Genomic DNA, 19,714 nt, shown 5'->3' with positions numbered 1-19,714 from the left:
TGAAGGATTAAACAGGATGAAGGCAATGCAAAGAAGGATGCAAAACGGGCATCTGTGCACCGAGGACACTGTATGGACACACATGTGGGGAAACTTAAGAGCATACTGACTCTTTAAGCTCGGCCAGGGAGGCCGAGATGCGGACGTCGTGTCCCAGCAGGTACAGCGTGGTTATGAGATCGCTCCACTGCACCAGCTCGCCCAGCGGGCCCCCGCTGAAGGCGTTCTCCGCGATCTTGAACCCGGACTCCTTGGTCAGCAGGCCCAAGTGAACCAGGATCTGACGGGAGGGGAAAAGGCGTTTTTTTGAATTTGAAACATGAAGCAAGACGGGAGCTAAAACACAAGTGCACACACACACACACATATATATATATATAAAAAGGATGGTTTCCATTTGCCGGAGGGAACACAGTGTTCCACAGCAGGGGCTGAAAGTAATAGCCAGTTTTGTTTGAAGTGACCGACACATTTTTCATTGTTGACAGCCAGCCCCAGTCCCAGGGCACGCTACTCAAGGATTAATATGTGCGGATTAATATCCTAAAGAGATTAGCGTCTGAAACGAAGAACTGGCTTTGAAAGTATCGGGAGAAAATGCTCTTTGTTTAATTATAGACTGGACAAAAACAAAATAAATAAAACCGAGGGAGGATACATGATGGGTCCTTGCTTCTTCTTCTTCTACTCTGGGCTTTGCTACAGGGGGACGCTGCTCTGCGTCAGCACCAAGGTATCATGGGAGTGTGAATTATTCACGAGGCCAGTAGAAAGTGGGGAGTACATTATTCAGGGCTGGGAGCAGCTACCAGATTGGGACACGGTGGAGTATCCGTGTCAGACCTTTCCCACCGTCGTTTCTTCCCAGAGCGAAGCTGGGGCTGTCTACAAGTGTGAGGAAATGAAGGAGGGGGGAGGTTCTTAAAAAGGTTACATTCCACTACTTTTTATGGAGATAAATATTAGCATTTTGCTGATCCTCTATGAGTTAAACTGTTTCCATGAGTCTCTCAAGTCTGTTTAAGGTGATAACTTTACTAACTAATAATAAGCAGGACATCTGCTGCAGGAAGGCTTTTTTATCTAATTTACCGAACAACAAAAAATGCCGTTGGCATAGAGGAAGTGACATATTTCACAAAAGATCTTCAGAGGAAGCAGCTGTGTAGTTTGCACGAATAACAGATCCTTCATTCTCAAACCCGAATGTAAAGCAGCAAAACATCATTTACCCTAACCTCTCCAGTGAACCGCACGCTACAGTAAACGGCACGCCCACCTTCTTCCTCCGCCGCTTGGTTGCCAGGTTCTGCTTGGCAGCCAGCGAGCGGATGGCGCTGACCCACGGCTCAGCCATGCGTTTGATCCGCAGCATCATCCAGCGAAACTCCTCGCGCTGGGACATCACCCGGTAGAGCTCGTCGAAACTGGTCCGGATCTCCGCCTGCACACACGGGTCACACACAGCGTACGTGCATAAGAGCTGGAGCGCCTCTCAAATCAGTGATTTTCGCAAAATCTTTGGTTGACATTGACATTTTTTTTTTTTACTTATACGTTTTATTTTTGCGCCCACAAATTTAAATTTCTTTAAATGCACGTTAACATGAATATAACATGGAGAAGGGAGGAGGGCTTAACACAAAATGAAGATTTCAGGCGATATTTCAAGACGTCTAAATATTTTACAAATGTGTTGCAAAACAAATCCCGCTGTTAAACATCTGACTACAAGCTGCACTAATCCCTTCATGTGTTGTAAGAGTGATGACGCACAAAATGTACAAAATGTGGAAATGAAACCGTGCTGACGGACACTGGTCAGATCTAACGTGAGTGCATGCCTCAAAGCTCAAGAAGGTGAAAATGTAAATTACTCCATTTGTTTATTTCACGCATTGAAGGTCAAGGCTGGCAAAACAAAAAAAAAAAAAAAAAAAAGGCTTGAATGAGACGTAGCCAGCAAGAGAAAGACGGGGAGGGAGTAAAGGAGGAGAAACCACAGCGCGATTACCAGCTGCTAAGGTGGCTGCAACAAGACTGTAGCGGGGCATTAGCATCCCTCATCACGACAGGAAATCACTTCCGCAGCCTGAACCTATTAAAATCCGAGCCTGAATTAAAAAAAAAAAAAGCCCGTCAAACGGCGTCTCCCGGCCACCGAGGGCTCGGCGCAGTTGATGCATCCAGAGGAGGGGAGGGGAGGGGAGGTGGCTGAAGAGTGCTTAATATTGATTCACCCGCAGCAGAGGCTCTGTTCTCGGTGATACTGTGGACTGTGCACACGCCTGCCAGCCCACAGAGGCGCTCTAAGTGGGATTTGAGAGAGCTGCCGCATTGGCAGGGATAGAAGATCATTATTCCAGATTTGTCCCAAGGTCCCGTCACTCCGGCTTTGCTCTGTGAGAATTAAGCTCCGACGCTGTCGAGGCATGTTGACTCCGCCGCCGCTTCGTTTTCTTGCCTCGTTATAAAACACCGCTGGAAATTACCTCTCGCGCATCAGAGCCATTCTGATCCGAGCATTAAAAACTAAACGTGTGTTAGTGTTTCTCGAGGGCCCGCTGAAACGGCCCCGGTGGCGTCGCTTTCGTCCGTTTTTGCGCGGGACGGCGCGGTGGGACTTTTAACGTCTGTTTAAAAATTCATGCTAATGGAAAGCTCGCCGTCACAAACGTCTGAAGCTGTCACTGCGAAACAGACCACAACTAGGACTTGGTTAAATACTTGGTTACACTTTTACCATTAGCGATCTTGATACAAGTGCCCCCCAAGTGCTCGGCTTGAAGACAGAGCAGCTCCAGTGTTTTATAGTTCGGTGAAGAGCTTTTCTCACCTGCCCCCTCCTGTCCGTCTCTTCGTTCAGGGCCCTCGTCCTCCAGGGCAGACGAGGACACCAGTTCTCCACCTGTCAAACGGGGCGAAAACAGGAAAGAGTATATTTGATTGTAACCACACGACTGAATCAGGTTAAAGATAAAACATCTGTGTACTACATAAAAGCATTAAAACTCATGTCACACTGGTGTGGTTTTGATTACGTCTCATGAGAACTTTGAAACCAAGACTTAACAAACAACTCTACTACACATACAGTAACACATGTAACACAACATATAAGGTAATAAAATATGAGATATATGGTTTAGTAGTCAGGATCCAACGAGACAAAGCGCAGGGATGTGATGCTACTTTGCAGCGACGCGCTGCACCTCCACTGTCTTTAAATGAGCAAAAGCTGCAAAACCAATGCACCTGAAGCAAATCTACGCAAGTTTCCTCGTAACTTCCCTCGCTTCTGCATTTCTGGCGGAAAACCCTGCGGCGCATTTCTACACCTGCACGCACCGGATGACAGACGCAATTTCCCCCTGACCACTTAATATATACTAATGAAACAACATCATCATCCGCCGCCCTCGAGAAAGGCCGTTAATGCCTAGACGAGACATATGGTGCATCGTTTGCTGGATGCTCAGCTTCCACTGCGCAGTCCCCACAGACGTTATGATTACAAATCAAGGCCCTCAATCAGCGGCTACATCTGCCTCAGCACTTCCTTCTCCTTTTATGCAGCACGTTTGCAGACTGAGAGAAACGGGGAAAAGATACACACGCTTTTTTTTTTTTTTTTTTTTTTTTGCTTCCTCAGCGAAGGGTGGGGTGTTTGAAACCGCAACGCAACCCCGCGCGCGCTAGTTGAGCCCCTGACCTTCCACCGCTGAAACCCATCACGATATGTTGCCCTCCGCGGTTTGCAAGGTTAATGCTGCGGCCGGAGTGCATGAATTATACATGGCGCCGGGCGCGTGGGGTTCGTGCTTTGCGGGGCCGAGCTGAGATGGATCGAGAGGCCGGGCCGCAGCTGTTCCTGGATGGAAAATACATGCGCGTTGCCACGGCAGCGGCGGGATCACGCGACCGGGAGAGGGATGCTGAGGGCCATTAGATTAGAGGGGGGAAAGTAGAGACATGTGTTTTGGATTCTTCCTGTTCTTTATAGAAAGATACTTGTGTTTGTTTCCGTGGACGGAGAGCAGGGGAGAAAAGGTTTCGCTCTCCCTAATGGGTTTCACTGTTGTCCATCTCGCTGCTATTTCCATACGGGGCCAGGCTTTCTGGCTTCCTTCCCCGTTGATTGCAATGCTTTCAGCTCGTATGTAATATTCATAACAGACGACTGACCTTTCAAGGGCTGAAGACACGGCTGAAATCTCACTTATATAAAAAAGAAAAAACGAGGAAGAGGCGCACCGCAAAAATGTCTGGATTCTCGCTTGAATCGTCGGCCGATTAAACAACTCAAGGTGGATATTTTTTTCCGATCCATCAAGGTCTTTAAAAAGACAGGCGTCCTGACTCTATAAATGTCTACCACTTATTTAATTCCCTTTCTTTTCATACAGGGACTGGTCTGAATCTAGGTCTCAGAGTCTCAGACACACATTGTGCTCATTCCCGGGTGCAGGTGTTGCCATGTTCTTGTCCTGCTGCTACTTGTTGAGTTTTTATTGACTTCTCAGGACCTTGCAGGACAAAATCGTTGCCGTATGACAGAAGAAACACTTTAATTTGTGGTTGTACTCAAAGGAGGGACGACTTCAGAGGAAATTCAGGCATTTAGTTCAGACGGTAGGAAAATGTGCAAAAATTCTGCTCAGATTTGGACGATCGTTTTGAATCAAGTCCCTCTAGCTCGATAGATGTTTTAAGTCGGGCTTTTATTAGAGTTTGCGTCGAAACGAGTTCAGTCGATGGCGACGAGCTGTGGAAAGAAAGATAAATCACGTAAAAAAAAAAAGGCGTGAAAGTGTCCCTTGAAGGAACACGAGCTTCTTTATGTTAGCGCTCGTCAATAATTAATGATTTCTCCAAACCAGCCCGGCGACATTCTCCCCGGTGCCTGAGGTTTGTAGACGTTTGCTCGTCCTTCCTCGTAGGCTGAAAACTCATCCCTAACCCCAACACCGCCTCGCCTCTGACTCGTCCTGTTTCTCCCACCACGCCCTCCTCGAACACGCGCTAATTTGCTCTTTCTCGGTAATTTGGAATAACTGGAATAACACCTGAGACGGCAGGAAACGTAGTCTTTTCTGTCCCTCCTTAATCCGTGTTGACTTCGCAAACATTTACACGACACTCACCTCGCTGAGGTAGATGAAGAAGGAGCAGGTGGAGCCGTCCACCCCGTAGCTGGAGTAGCAGGAGTCTGAGCGCCACATCTCCTTCATCCACTGGGGAAGAGATATGAGAATCATTTCATTTCATCGGTTCAACTCCACTATCACCAAGTTATGGAGCTTTTTTTGCTCAAATACTGAAGTCGATGTCTACCAGTGACTGTGTGTGCGAGTGTGTTTTGATGCACCAGAAGCAAGTCTGTGGCAGCTTTAAAGCCTGTAAATTAAAAGGAAAGTCTGAGGTTTGAAAATCAAATACATGTGCGAGTGGCACAGTTGAACCGGGCGACGGGAGAAAAAAAAAAAAAAGGGCAAGGCTGCTCCGAGGTCACGTTCGTGATTGAATATATGGAAATATCGTCCTTTGCTGAGGCCCGAAGAACACGTATCGAAGAGGACGGAGAGTCTGGGCTAGACTGAGATGAGAAGATGGCTCCCGGTTTGTCCTCTCCTCTGATTTAATCCCTGGCAGGCAGACTTCTGTGGCGCCGTCATTAATGTGGAAGTGGGAGGAGACGCCGAGCCGAGATGTGGCCTGACAGCTACGCTGCTTAGTTCACAGGCTTGAGTACATCGCGCATGCTGACTTATAGTAACCTGAGGGAGCGGTACACTGGGAAACATTAAAAAAAAAATAAATTAAACCATTCAAAGCTTTTCATAGTGGGAAAACTTGGCAGATGGCGCTTGGACGGGAGCTGTTTGGACGGGGGAAGGCGTGGAGACGACATTACTTTCTTTAGACGTCAACCAAAAAGGGGGTCTATAAAGTGGGGAAATTGATTTGTCAGATGTCACAAAGCGAGCGCAGATAATAAAACGCCCGTTTAGCAGTGAATGTCGATGCTTTTCTGGGATGCTGAAAGCTTAAACCTGAGCTGTGTGTGTGTGTGTGCGGGGAGGGAAAAAGCTTTGGACGTCGCCTCGTGCTCAGCTGGAAACGCTGACAGTATCGGTGGAGGACTGGGACCGGCTGAGCAGATGGTGTGCATGATAGGGCCCTATCAGCTTCAGGGACACCGGTGTACACACAGACACAGGAAAAAAAAAAAAAAAAAGAACCTGAACTGAAATTGTGCAAACATCCGTGCAGTGTGTGTGTTCATTTGCACCTTACTCTGGGCTTGGTCGCACTTTGCTGCACAAAAAGGTGAAATGAAACCTTTGATTCTGCAGGATGCACACAGACTGAGGGAGGGTACGGAAGCTGTATGTCTGTAAATGTGTAGCTGTTATTGCTCCTACAGAGTAATAAACTGTGTATGAAGAGAATTATATAAGATAAGATAAGAAATTGTTATTTGTTCTGATTATGTGGTTAAAAACCACCACTGCTTATCACATTAATACGTTACATATCTGTGCATCAGCTACACTTCCTGCAAATTCACGTATCAGGACAAATGTGTGATTCAATGTTGTTTTCTGTTTTTTGTTCTTTTTCCGTTCTCAGGCTACCGACACACAACGGGGCGGCCTATTTATAGCGATGAAAACCGTGTGAAAGAGATGGAGGGGATTGTCTTTGTGCGTCTCCGTCGGCGTGACTCACCTTGAGCTTGCCCTCGCAGTGCGGGAAGCCATCCAACGGGGGCAGCTCACACTTCTCCTGGGCTCCGTTTAGGAGGTCTAGAGAAACAGAGGGAGGAGCAGGTGGATGATCAATGAGGTCGAGTCGGCCGGTTTCAAAAATTCTTCCGCCGCCGGCGCCTTTCACAATAAACATGCTTTGAGTGGACCCCATTTAGATGCAAAAGACTTTTTTTTTTATGTTTCACACAGCAGGTTTGAGACAAACACGTGACGGTTTGTTTATGCAGGAGATTAAAAGTGCAGCCACTACATTTCAAAGCGATCAAAGCTTCCTTTGATCGCAGCTCTTCCAGCGAACTAATTTAAGATGATGATTAGGATCATTAGCGGCAGGTAAGTTTCTCTGCTGCTGAGGAGCGGACGCACGGACACGCGCAGTAACCTTGAGCCTGAGAAAAATACTCAGGGAGCATCCTTTTGATGCTCCGGGTAGAAAGAAACTCGACGTTCAGAGGAGGGATCGCCGTCTAAACAAGGAAGCAAATCACAGCGAGGACACAACAGGGACTAAGAAGAAGAGACACTGCAGACTGTGTGTGTGAATAGTGTATGTACACACTTGCACAAGTTCCATACAATAACGTATAGTTCGGAAAACAAACACGGACCCACGACCCGGGCTTTGTGCAGTGCGGTGCAGTCTATTTACAGTCTGTGATTACCTAGTTGTCATCCATTAGTGATGGAGCGCACTGTTGCCGTGCTGGAATCACATTTCCTAACACAAAGAATGCACGGGTAACAATGCGTGTACACAGAGCTGCACGGTTTACTCTTCGGGAGCCGTTTTAGGAGCTGCTTTAACTCACTGCCAACAATACAACTTCCAAAACTATTGTGCAGAAAAATGATGCGTGCTGAGTCACCGTTGGTCACAATGAAGGATAAAGGCGGGATATTGAATTACTAGCCAACCTGATTGCACTGTAAACAGTGAGAGGTTGTATAGAGGTCTTGTCATGGCATTGTTCCACATTTTGTGGCCGGTTAGCTAATAACGCCCCGTACGGGCCAACCATGTTTTGTTTCCCCATTCCACGACAAAAATAAAGGTTTTCTATTCCGTTTGTTCTGTAAATTCAAATTTCAAATTAAAAAGCTCTTCATCACCTATTTGAAGTCGATGGCGCCATTAGCACCAGAGCTAACGTCTTTGTACTGATGAGAGATGTTTGAAGGAAATGCATCACGCTACACCTGAGCTTTTTTCATACAATCACAGCTCGCTGGTTTCTTTCTTCAGCACCAAGAGGAATTTAAAAAAAAAAAAAATGGCAACCTGCCAAAGCAGCTTGTACATAAGCGGCTTGTGAAGAAAAAAAGAAAAAGCACCAAACGGATGCCAAAACATAAGGATATTTGGCTTTGTATCCAACTCTAGAGGGAAACCGACACGTAGGGAGATGAATTATCTTTAAATTCAAGTTGTTTCTGGAGGTGATATTGTCTGCTTCATGTTTCTGGAGTTTCTTCCCTGTAATACAGAGGAAATTCCTCATTCTGCAACGAGCTGGGGACATTGATATGCAGCTTAAGTGGCTCTTGGACACGTGATAGAAACTAACACAATTGTTGCTGTGACACATTTAAAAGCGTTTGTAATTCCGGTAAACTGTCCTTCCTACAGGCCGGTAGCGTGTTGCTGGGAAGTCTTTGGATTGATGGATGGAGACTTGCCCATTACTCTGTGGTCAGGGATGACTGTCAGCCTGCAGGATCACCTTTGGCATCGCAATCTGAACTGCACGGTCACGGAAAAACCACAAAGAGCTGGGAGCTGGGAGCAGTTGAAGCTGCGATGATGCAAACAGACGCATTTAAAACCTTTTTCCACTGAACCGTCGATACCGCCGTAGGATTAACATGCTTCCAGGGCAACTCTCCCTCTTATATAATCATCGTTTTTGATATCGGCATTTACGTCATCGCTGCTGACCTTTATTGCCCTGATATAAATAATGCAAGGCAGAACAGATGAATGCGCTGAGGTAAAAAAAATAAATAAATACAGCTCGCAGATGTAGTTGATTGGTATCGTAGGAGTGAATGTTTCTAGTGAGGAGTTCTTACGAAGCTTTGCTCAATGGAGGGTCAGGTTTCTGTCGCTGTGGTCAGCGTTCACCACCGAGTTTATCTCCACTGACTCACTGCTGCAAAGAGCAGTTATCGGTTAACTGTTCCCTCTCTTTCCTGTTTCTGCGCTGCCCTTCGGGAGGTCATATCAGGGAAGACGACAGAGATAAGGGGAAGACGGCACGTAACGGAGTAGTGCAACTAAAAACCTCAACGGTTAGATTGGAATACGAGCGTAAACGAAGCATCTCAGCGTTGTTGTGACTGCACGGTTTGCAGATGTTAGCTCTGTCGGATTACTTGACACCTAAGTGAGTCCAGATGAAATATTTGTCAAGGGCAGAGTTAAACCGCGAAGAAGTACTTCATCTTTATCCTGAGGCGTGCAATGCAAATGGAGCCATCTCTGTCGGTGCAGTTAAGCCGTCGTTACATGCGTTCACAAGGAAAAAGTAAATAGCGGAAAAATGTACGTACTCCCACCACATGGATATCAATCTGAAAAATAAACAGCTGATAAGCGAACTGGACGTCAACACTGTTTGGCTTCCGTTACCAACTATTAAAGAAAGAAGCAAGTGATTCCTAGGTGAACTCGATCGCCACATTTAGAGGTACAATGGAAAAGTACTCTAAATACCAGCTCCCGGCGCAGAGCTGCGATAAGCCAACTAATAACACCGACGCTGGAATGTAACACCTAAACCATTATTTTTCTATTATTTTCAAGCAGCAGGCCCAGCAGGCCCAGCGTTCCCAGCGATTAATGCGACGTGGAAAAAAACAAGAAGCAGTTGGAGGCCAATGAGCCGTTCCTGATGGAGTCGTCTCAATACGAACACAATACAAACCCCTTATTGTTTTTATGGGCAGCTAACAGGACGATTCAATATACGCGAAGGTCCTAGATGAACTGTGTTGCATGCGGCGAGAATGTAAACACACTTCCCTCCCTGGAAAACGGGAGCTAAGGAGAGGTTTTCAAACTGAGGCCGCTGGAGGGTTGCAGAGGAAAGTTATTGTGTATTGTGTGAGTTATTGTGTTGGCTCCCGTTGATTGTCCAGCTTATGAACACGCTTTCATGGAGGAAAGCTTTGCACCTGTCGGTTTCAGGATGGGATTAGTTTTACCTGAGGACCTCTGGTAATTTGTAATGATCACGGAGGTCGTCTGTGATCTTAATCCCATGTGATTACTTATAAATCTCATAACACAGAGGTCGTCTGATAAAACTAACCCAGTGCAATCATCTCGACTTTTTTTTGATTTGTCTGTCACGAAGGATGGACTATAAATCAAAGTTTGGACAGATTTTAGGGCGTAAAGTTGAGTTGTCGCTGAACTACTCCCCCATTTCGAAGGATGAAACCATTAAATCAATCATTAATGTGTTCATCGGCAAAGGTGGAGCTGATTTGAAAACCACTTGGTTGTTGGTAGTTCCTTCCCCGGGATAAAAAGTATCAAAAATATATTCGTATCATCCATTATAATTTGCAAAGTAATTAAAACTGTGTCAGTGTAGTGAGATGGGAAGTAGCAGAGCCAGATTGTAAATTTGAGTAAAATGTAGTTTGTTGATGCCATGTGAATGCGCCACATGAAACACAGACGTAGGGGGTGATATCTACATCACAGGACGTCCTCAGGTGAAGCTAATCCTGTGCGAATAGGGCTTAAGAGAAAAAGCCATGACCTCTTAAGACTATTTTTTCATTGCAAATACAGAATATTTTTGATGGCGCAAACAAACAAAACAAAAATGGTGCAAAAGAAAACTGTTAACATCAGGAAATATAACATATAATCAAGCATCAAAAGAACCCCTCGGCTGTGAAGTTTCACTTTCTAGTGCTTTCACTCTTCCACCCCCTCAGGCCCTATGGCGCTGTTTGACATCTTTCAAGTTATTTTTGTCGTTTCTTTTCCTGCTCTTTGTGTTCCCCATTCTTCTGTTTACAAAAAGAACTGACACGAAACCCCCACTTGTGATTTGCTCCTTGGTAAAACACAGAGAAGAGCAGAATTAGTTTCTGTTATCCCATCCCTCAGACGCCTTGCCATCCAGCCCGGCCGCCAACCGACCGAACAAGCAGCCGAGCAGGCAGGCCGTCATTCAACCCCGCCATTCAGCCGGCAAGTGCCAACGCCACCGGGCAAATCTTCCAGCTTTAATCAAGCAGAAGAAGCTGCTGCCAAGGAGGGGCTAAATATAACGTGCCTCATAATCAAAGACAAGTGAAGTGATGTTTCAAAGGGAGACGTTTAGTTATTCACCTCTACAGACAATGAGGCTTATTTTTTACAGCAAATCTTGAGCTGCGACACAGTAAATCTGGGGAAAACATGGTTAACGTAACAAGCATTAGTGGAGCCTTTCGTGGCAACAATCAACCTTGCATTTTGTGTCTGACAAAGAGCGTTACACTGTGGCGTGAGGTCTGACTGACACGCAGAAGCATCTGGATGCCGAGACGAAGTCAACCGCCGAATCCACACCTGAATCTACTAACCGCATGAAGAAAGGAATAAAGAAAAGCAAACAGCGCGCACAGTTTAAACGTAACGCTACAACAACAGCACACAATGCGCTTTCAATTGAAATTAAACAGGACGCCAAAGTGTGAAAACCAGCAGCGCCAACAGGTAAAATGAAACAAACAAGAGCGAGAGCAGCGTACAAAAAGTACAAAACCAGAGGCAGAAAACACATGACATCATTTAAACTTGCATAAGATGTCCAAGCGCCTCTCACAGAACTGAGGTCACTATTAGCCGGCTCCCAGAGCTCAGTGTTGGCCATCTGATAGCCCTCGAACAGGCTCTTCTCTCAACAATATGTGATATTACACACACGCGCAGGGTTATTTTTCCCACTCCGGCCCTCCGGTGTGTGTTTGTCCAAGTCCATGAGGTAATGTGACATTCGACAACTCCAGAATAGGATTGAGGACATCTGGTTTACGTTACATCTGGTTTACTTTATCCCCTTTCTCTCTTCACCCCTTGTAATTGTTGATTATAGTCCTTAAGATAAAAACCGTCACAGTTTGGTCAGTGGAACCAACTTTAAGAGTCTGGGTTGCTGGCGTGGAAACAGGGCTACGACTTCTCAACAATACAATTTTCTCCACAGATGGAGAGGTGTGATTAAATGTGAATGACATGTAAAGTGTCGCCATGGCGACTGCGCAGAGGTGAGAGCTGGAAAAGTATAAATTAAACATCCAAGGGTGAAAAGTGCAGCATTCTTCGTCACCGTGTCCTCTGATCCAGTGGCTCAGAATCACTAATTTTAGAGGCACTTTGCAAGATGAGGCAGCTGTATCAGAGTTTGTGTGTGATTTCTGTTGTGCTATATGTGTGTACTTGTGTCAGCCCACGCTCATCAATTAGACAGGAAGGCAGGAGGCTGATGAACCTCACAGCCACAGGGCGTCAACAGCTGTGCAGGTGGAGGGGATCTATAGAGAAGCAAGTTGAGTCTGGCTCTGTTTGGACTTTCTGTCGTCACCGGGACATCCTGCATCACCAATACCACGAAGCCGAGTCCTTAATAAGCTATCAGTATGGTCACACAGGCAGCGGTACCCAGTAGGAAGGAAATTAAATCACTAAAGCAACAAAAAACTGCTGACCGATAGGTTAAAAGATATACAAACCAATTTGAAATACATCCCGAGGCTGTTTGTTTGGATTAATTCGACTCGGATGTGAGGTCTATTTTAATTCGTTCAGTAGGAAGTGAGGAAAAGGGCATTGTTTGAGGATTATGAATTTAATTGTGTTTAGAATAAAAGTGCTGAGAAAAAAGGGGACCGAATTATTGTCCCAAATTGCCATATGTGATTACATTTAAAGTATTATTTTTTTTTTTTTTGGACAATTTAGATCCAATACACCTGCAGACACTGTTATCCAAAAGAGCTTCTGCTAAACTGTCGCTACCCATTGATCTGGACTAAGTTGATTAGGGTATTTATTCGTACTCGCTTTAATGTGTTCAAGCATTGCTAGCAGAGCCTCCAACCAGGGGTGGGTACTGGCAAGGACTTCACGATACGATACGATACGATATGTATCACGATACGATACGTATCACGATACGATACGATACGATACTATACGCATCACGATACGATACGCATCACGATACGATACGATACAATACCAGACAATACGTACTGTATCACGATACGATACATTATGTGTGTGTGTTACTTATATTATTAAGTGATAATAATTCATTGAGTCCAAAAACAATATAAATCCAAATGATCCATTTCCAATTTATTGCACAATTAGCCCAAAACATGACTTTTTCTTTTAAAATCTACATTAAGACATTCAAAATTGATATTGTATTGGAAGAAAAAGTGTCACAATATATTGCCATATTGATATTTTATCCCCCACCCCTACCTCAAACGGCACCACTGAAATTTGTGATCTGGAAACTAAATATTTCTGCAGATCCTTTATCAACTCTGATTTCATTCAATGTCTTTTCACAACCAACACTATGGCAAAATCTGGTTTCTAATTTTTATCAGGTAGTGGGTGAGAACATTGTTAAAAGGGACTGGGAGTTGCTAATGATTGCCTTAATCAGTACTATTTTGCCTAGTTATGAAAGAGATCTTTTCATTGGTCTCAGAGATTTGGAGAATAGATTTTGTAAACCCAGACCTATTAATTAACTCTCCTTCCCCAAAGTCAGATTATGCGCTGTGGAGATGTAATATACGCTCAGTGCAATTAATATGCAGCTATAATTACCATTAATTACTGTTACAGCTTTTTAGTTGTAATTCAATTGTGAGCGGAGATGGTGTGAAACCCGATACAGATGCGGTTGAATGCATCTGAAACCGATTTGCAGTTTCTTCTCGTCACTTTCATCTCCTTTATCTCGAGAGTCGTGGTGCGTGGAAATGCGACCGTGTTGAAACTTCCAGATGAAACTTTCAAATCCTCTGGAAAACGTTTTTTCTGTCGGGCCAGCGTGCCGCCTCTAGGCGCACAGCGGGGTAACGCACACCAGAGGGGCTTCCCAGTGTGAGGGGCACGTGTTTGGAGCCGGGCAAAACACATGTCTGGTCCACACAAGTGTTCCACAGTTTAGTCCTTGAGGCAAAAGGGGAAAAAAAAAAAAATAAAGTTCCTAATGTTACCATGATCTCCGGCCCACGTTGAGCCCCCCCCCCCCCCTCACATGACCCCCCCTTTCCCTCATTCTCTCCTCTGATACAAAAAGCACAAAGTCTGGCTGTAATCAATCCCCCTTTTGTGCTCAGGCAATCTGATCGTCCCACTGTTCTCTCCGAAAATATCCAAGAGGAAGATGGGGATTGTGCACAGTGACACACGGCTGCCAGAGAGAGACTTGATTAGCTCCCATCATTGCTGAGCTATGACTAATGTTCCACTGTTGCTTGAAACAATTGTTGGAAAGCTGCTTGTTTAAGCTTAAGCGTTGTGTCACCAAAGAACTTCTAATTATGACCAGAGGCTTTCCATCCGGCATCAGTTGCACACATTAGACCAACTACTTTGCATTTCCTATCCATATCTATATATATCTATATCTATATAGATATATATACACAGACACTACAGTAAGAAAATATAGCTTCAGTTTAGGCTAAAATACTTCTTTGAGGTGGAGCTGTGATATTATTCAGTGTGAGCTACGCAATGCAAAATAGAAAATAATCTCACAACCAGCTTTGAGTTTCCTGTTGGGTGTGAACGCAGGCAAGAACATGTCACGTACTTGTCGATCACTGTGAAAATCTACCATTTTTTATTTATTTATTTTCATTCTTCTCGAACTTTAAGCGCCTCTACAGCTCAGTCCCTCTGATAGGGACGTTGCCTGCAGAAATAAATCATCTTTACGACTGGGGCTTTGGATGCTTGTGCATAATATGAATCTGTGCCTTGGGATGTGGTTGATATTTGGTAAAAAAAACAAAAACAAAGAGTCGGAGCAGATTATATTCCTGCAGGGACGGGGCAGTGGAGGTAGCCGTAACAACTATAATGCTGGTAAAGAGAAAGAGGATACAACAGAGGGAAGACGATGCCGAGAAAGAGTGCAGCACGCAGAAAAGAGAGCAAGGGCATAGGAAGGAGAGCGCGCTCAAACCCTCCACTGTAGCCCTAATGAGATAATCCTTACTTTCCATGTCTGGAACGCGCCGTGAAATTGCACAATGTTTCTAAAATTCCAGAAAAATCAGGCCATCTGCAAAAGCGAGGAGACGCGGGGAGGTTTTCCGAAAATCGAAAAAGTGGGGTGCACGTGTCGCAGCCAGTGGTGCGGCCCCAGATGTTCCTCCCGCCCCCGGCCATGCCTTCTCAATCAGCGACATCCTCGGGAGGGACGAGGCTGCCTGTGGGAAAGTGGCAGGGAAAGATGGAGATAGAGTGTGGGAATCTGCTGTGTCCCTGTGTTTCCCCCCCGGAAAAGCCTCAAATATCTGATAAGTGGTCAAAGAAGATACCAAAGGAAGTTGTTGTTTGTCTAAATACACCTTTATGCCGAGTCCGAAACTGCTTTGCATTTTAAATAAAGCACATTTTCCACTCAGGCAGTTTCAGATTACATAGCATCCATTATTTATGATTTGCTCCTGCTGCTCAGCTGCATTAAATACATTTTAATCGGCGCATTGTATTTCAAGCATGCACTTCAGTGGCTTTATGGGCCATTATTTTTCCAAAAGATGGGTCCAAAACTTAGTAACTGCAAGCAGTAAAGCAATTAATTTAGAGTTTAAGCAGAGCCGCATTACTTTCATATTATATTGAGCTGCCTTGTGGTGGAATTAAGGTTTAAATTGATCAATTTACTGTGAAAAAAAAAGAAGAAAAAAACACAACCTACAACGGATAAAATCAGAGTTGTATTTAAAGTTTTTGTTGTTTTGCTGAGAATTCACACTTGTGTACCTGGTTTGCTGTGATAGATCCCATAAGCGGAAGAAATGATGCACGCAAGAAGCAATGACTGTCACGCAGGAAGAGCGTGTCTGCGCTTGTTGCCATGTCGGTGTGTTAAAAAAAAAAAAAAAAAAAGACCTGCAGAGGCTTAGTCCCCGTCAGTCTCTAACAACAACATCTCCTTAAGATCTTCACGCCAAACGAAGAAAAAAAAAAAAAAAAAAGGTGTCAAAACAGGTCTGGTTAGTCTGATCACAGGTTAATATCTGATGGCACCAAGGTTTCGTTTGTCTCACCTGCGCCATAAACACTAACAGAATATTTATCCACTACAATCTGAGCTCATCTCGTCCTGCTATCTCAAGTTAAGTGTGAAACCACAGCATGCGCAATGTGCCACCTACCCAGTCATCTCTGAACAAAGTTAAACCCAAACACTCACGCATAATATGGGAAATGGAAAAAAAACATCATTCTTGAACAGGATTTAACTTGATTATAGATTATATTGATAAAACACAGAGTTTTTTAAAATTTTTTTGAATCAGTGCGTTTACATGCACGTGAAAAAAACGAATTATTGCCTTAATCGGACGATAACAGGAGAACTTCAGTGCATGTAAACACGTTACGTTAGTTCTCATTATCTGATTGAGACGCCCAGATAATGCGGTTGAAATCGGAGTTTTCAATCAGATAATGCGTGTGCGCATGCTCCACAACCGCTGCGCTGACGTGTGAACCTGAAACGAAAACGTCCAAGAAAGCCGGTCGCAGAAGAAGAAGAAGAAGAGAAACGGAGCCGTCTGAGGGATAGCGCGGATCTTACCTGCACCAGAAGCAGCGCGAACATTACGTACAAGATTAAAAAATGCACTAATAACCGTCTGGTTGTTGTTTGAAATGCAGGTCTGCTGCATGACTAGTTTATTATATCACGTAATACGTCAACCCGGAAATCGGGCCGGTATTAATGTGGTATTATCCCGCTGAAAAGACACGTATCGCCACCTAGTGTGGAGGAGGAGAACAGTTATTCGATTTTCTTGCACTGCATGAAAACTGGGACAAGGACTGTAGCGAGAAAGTCAAACTATGATCATAGCTCGATTAAGCTCCGCATGTTAACGCGCTGACTGACAAGAAAGGAAATAAAATAAAACAAACGACTGCGGGTTTTTAGGCAGTGGGTGTCGGGGTCCGTGTAAGCGTTTGAAAGTGTGTGGGAGTGGACGGCATCTCTCAACAACTTATTAGCAGCGATTGCGTTGTATGTGTGTGTGTGTACTCTATTAGTATTGATCTGGCTGCTGAATGAGTAAACAGGCCTTCCAGGACGCGATGAAGACACACGGCTGTAAATCCAAGACAGTTGTCGGTGTTAAAATGATAATTGTATGAAGCGCTGGATGTACTGAGATTAGATTTTTACAGGGATTTCTATAGAAAGTTGTTTTGCACAAGGCGGAGGGGGGAAGTGTGAAAGCATACAGGAAGGAGGACACTTGCAATCCCCTGCAGGAACCCTGTCCTTGTCCCTTTTCTTTGTTGACATTGAGGCCTGGGATCTCATGTTTCACTGTCAATAGCAAACAGAGATGCCAGTGGATCAATAGCCGAGAGAGACAAAGGAGTGAAGATGCCCTGAGCCGTGAATTCAAGTGTCTGTTTACAGAAAAAAATGTGTCAGAAAGACAGCGGGGCCGCAAATCAGCCCAACATCAGCGGAGACAGAGGGGACTTTGATAACCTTAAACGCTCACAAGAGGAGGAGAGACACACATAACGCGGAGGAAATGAAACGGAGAAAGAAGAGAGGCGAGCGCGAGTCAGGCGGCCGCCGCGAATCACCACCTGACCGTTCATTACACCGGTCCGGACGCCTGGGAGGCTGCGCGTGGGAGGAGATCACACAGATTCCTCTGCCGCGGGCCGACGCGCAGACGAAACGCCGCTGGAGAGGATGATTAGCCGCATCAGCGGGACGCGGAACGACAAGGCGTCACGGACTGACGCTGGAACCGGGCCCGTCCGCCTCCTACGGAGCGAGCGAGCGAGGCTGCATCGACTTGTTTTGATCCCGTCCGGGGCTCCTGGGCCCGTCGGCCTTGGTGAAACGCAACAGAATCGCAAGGCCGAAGCTATTCCTGTGCACAAACAGAGCTAGCGCTGCAGCAAAGGAAATCCAGAGGAGGTTTCGCAGCGCGGCGCACAATGGAAGCTCCTTTTAAGGCATTAAGTGTTTTAATTTTAAACCTCCCCCGAGTGCCAAGACCAGAAAATGTCACAAAAATAGAAAGGGTCTAAAGGGCCACTGTGTCTTTTTCATCCGCGGTGGGTTTTAATGGCATCTGACAACCAGTTGTTTAACATAACAACAAACAGGATTGGAAAAGTTAATGCATTCGCCCTCCCCTTGCGGATTTCTTGGAAAATTTAACGTATGCGGCCAACTTTCAGTAGTCCCGCATTCACAGCCAGGCAGGATAAAAGCCAGGAATAAAATATGCGGGGAATAAAGCGCTCCGGGTTCGGTCCCTGGCACGCCGGAGTCCTTGGCTCGGAAAATGTATACAACCGGGGGGTGGAAACAGCGCAGTCCCAGGGCTGCTGCTCGGCTCCATCTTGATAGCAGCCCCTCTGAAAGGAAGGCGTGTTCCCCCCTCACTGTCCAGATCCTTATCTGTGTAATTGCGTTCCAGTCAGGGAGGAGCACTAGCGGAGCTGGCAACGGTGCCGCCCGCCACCCACTCCAACGCAGGAGACATGCTCCGATGGAGACTCTGGAGTGCCGGGGCCTTTCGCTCTCTGCCAAGAGTGACGCGGGCGCCTGCTTTGTCCGCTTGACCTGAATTCAGAATGTAAATGTCGTCTCTCAGAGGTACCGCCGGACACTTGGAAGCGAGTTTATTTACATGCACGTGAAAACAAAACGAATTGTTCCTTTAATCGGACTCTAACTGGAGAACTTAAGTGCATGTAAACACACTAAAATTTGAATTTTCCTCTCCAGATAATGCGACTGGAATTCATTTTTCTCCTGCATGTATAGTCGGAAAGGAAAACCTGCGCACATGCTCTACAAACTGCTGCTGCAGGGATAGCGTGCATCTTATCCGCACCAGACGTAGCGCGCACATTACGTACGAGATTAAAAAAAAAAAAAAAGTACTATTATCCATCTGGTTGCTGTCTGATATGCCGCTCCGCTGCATGAACGACTCGTGTTCGTTATATGATGTGATAGGTCAAGCGGAAAGCAGGCTGTATTAACGTGGTGTTAACCCGCTGGTGAGACGCGTATCGCCACCTAGTGCGCAGGAGGAGGAGGGACATGCACAGACTGTTTCATCTCCACTGTCCTGTTCTACTGGCTGAGATATTTACTGGTTCAAGAACCAATCTCTGAGGAAATGAGGCTGCCAAGCTCACATCAGGAAATTAGACAATCTGTTCACCATTTGACCGATTAATTACTCGCATCGTGTGGAAAATTAAAGAAAGGACAAAGGTCCAAATGACGTTCATTAGAGGAGACGGAGAAAACAAGAAAATAAACTCCAACTGATCCATAAAACAATAAATGCGCCTTTTTTTACAGCCTTGAGTACGTTTGACTTCAATTGCATTCCCTTTGATTTATTTAAGCGTACAAACATTTATAGTAGGAGAAGAGACGAGCTCTTAGAGGACCCGACAGACAGAGGCAGCCGTCCAAAGACAGTAAAGTAAAGCAGATGATTGTTTTAGTCTCAGGAAGACGTGTTCCGGATATAGCAAAAGGATGTGGTAGGGGTGGTCTGCCGTTCGCACAACAAAGGCTTCAAACACTGGAAGAGCGAAATACTAAGTCAATGCAAAAGTCAAGACACACACCTATGACTAACTTAAAGTTTTAAGTAAGTCACGAAGGCTGCAA

At 45.4% G+C, this 19,714-nt stretch overlaps 1 protein-coding gene and 1 long non-coding RNA gene across 3 annotated transcripts in view; one reads left to right on the top strand and one right to left on the bottom strand.

The window, feature by feature from the left end:
• The window catches only part of LOC125000741, a 30,014-nt gene extending 23,251 nt beyond the window's left edge, over window positions 1–6,763 (top strand). For both annotated transcript variants that reach the window (XR_007111380.1, XR_007111379.1), the window contains exon 3: window positions 6,634–6,763. This is a non-coding gene — a long non-coding RNA (uncharacterized LOC125000741). The remainder of the gene's footprint in view (window positions 1–6,633) is intronic.
• mgat5 (alpha-1,6-mannosylglycoprotein 6-beta-N-acetylglucosaminyltransferase) overlaps window positions 1–19,714 on the bottom strand; it is a 63,125-nt gene that overhangs the window by 27,660 nt on the left and 15,751 nt on the right. Inside the window, exons 4-8 of the mRNA XM_047576367.1 lie at window positions 6,733–6,809; window positions 5,145–5,234; window positions 2,837–2,908; window positions 1,280–1,444; window positions 111–280 (exon numbers count right to left, since the gene is read on the bottom strand). Coding sequence (XP_047432323.1) covers window positions 111–280; window positions 1,280–1,444; window positions 2,837–2,908; window positions 5,145–5,234; window positions 6,733–6,809 — 574 coding nt within the window. The remainder of the gene's footprint in view (window positions 1–110; window positions 281–1,279; window positions 1,445–2,836; window positions 2,909–5,144; window positions 5,235–6,732; window positions 6,810–19,714) is intronic.

The sequence above is a fragment of the Mugil cephalus genome, chromosome 23 (assembly GCF_022458985.1).
Source record: "Mugil cephalus isolate CIBA_MC_2020 chromosome 23, CIBA_Mcephalus_1.1, whole genome shotgun sequence".
Classification (NCBI taxonomy): Eukaryota; Metazoa; Chordata; class Actinopteri; order Mugiliformes; family Mugilidae; genus Mugil; species Mugil cephalus.
This window is presented reverse-complemented; position numbering and strand designations above follow the sequence as displayed.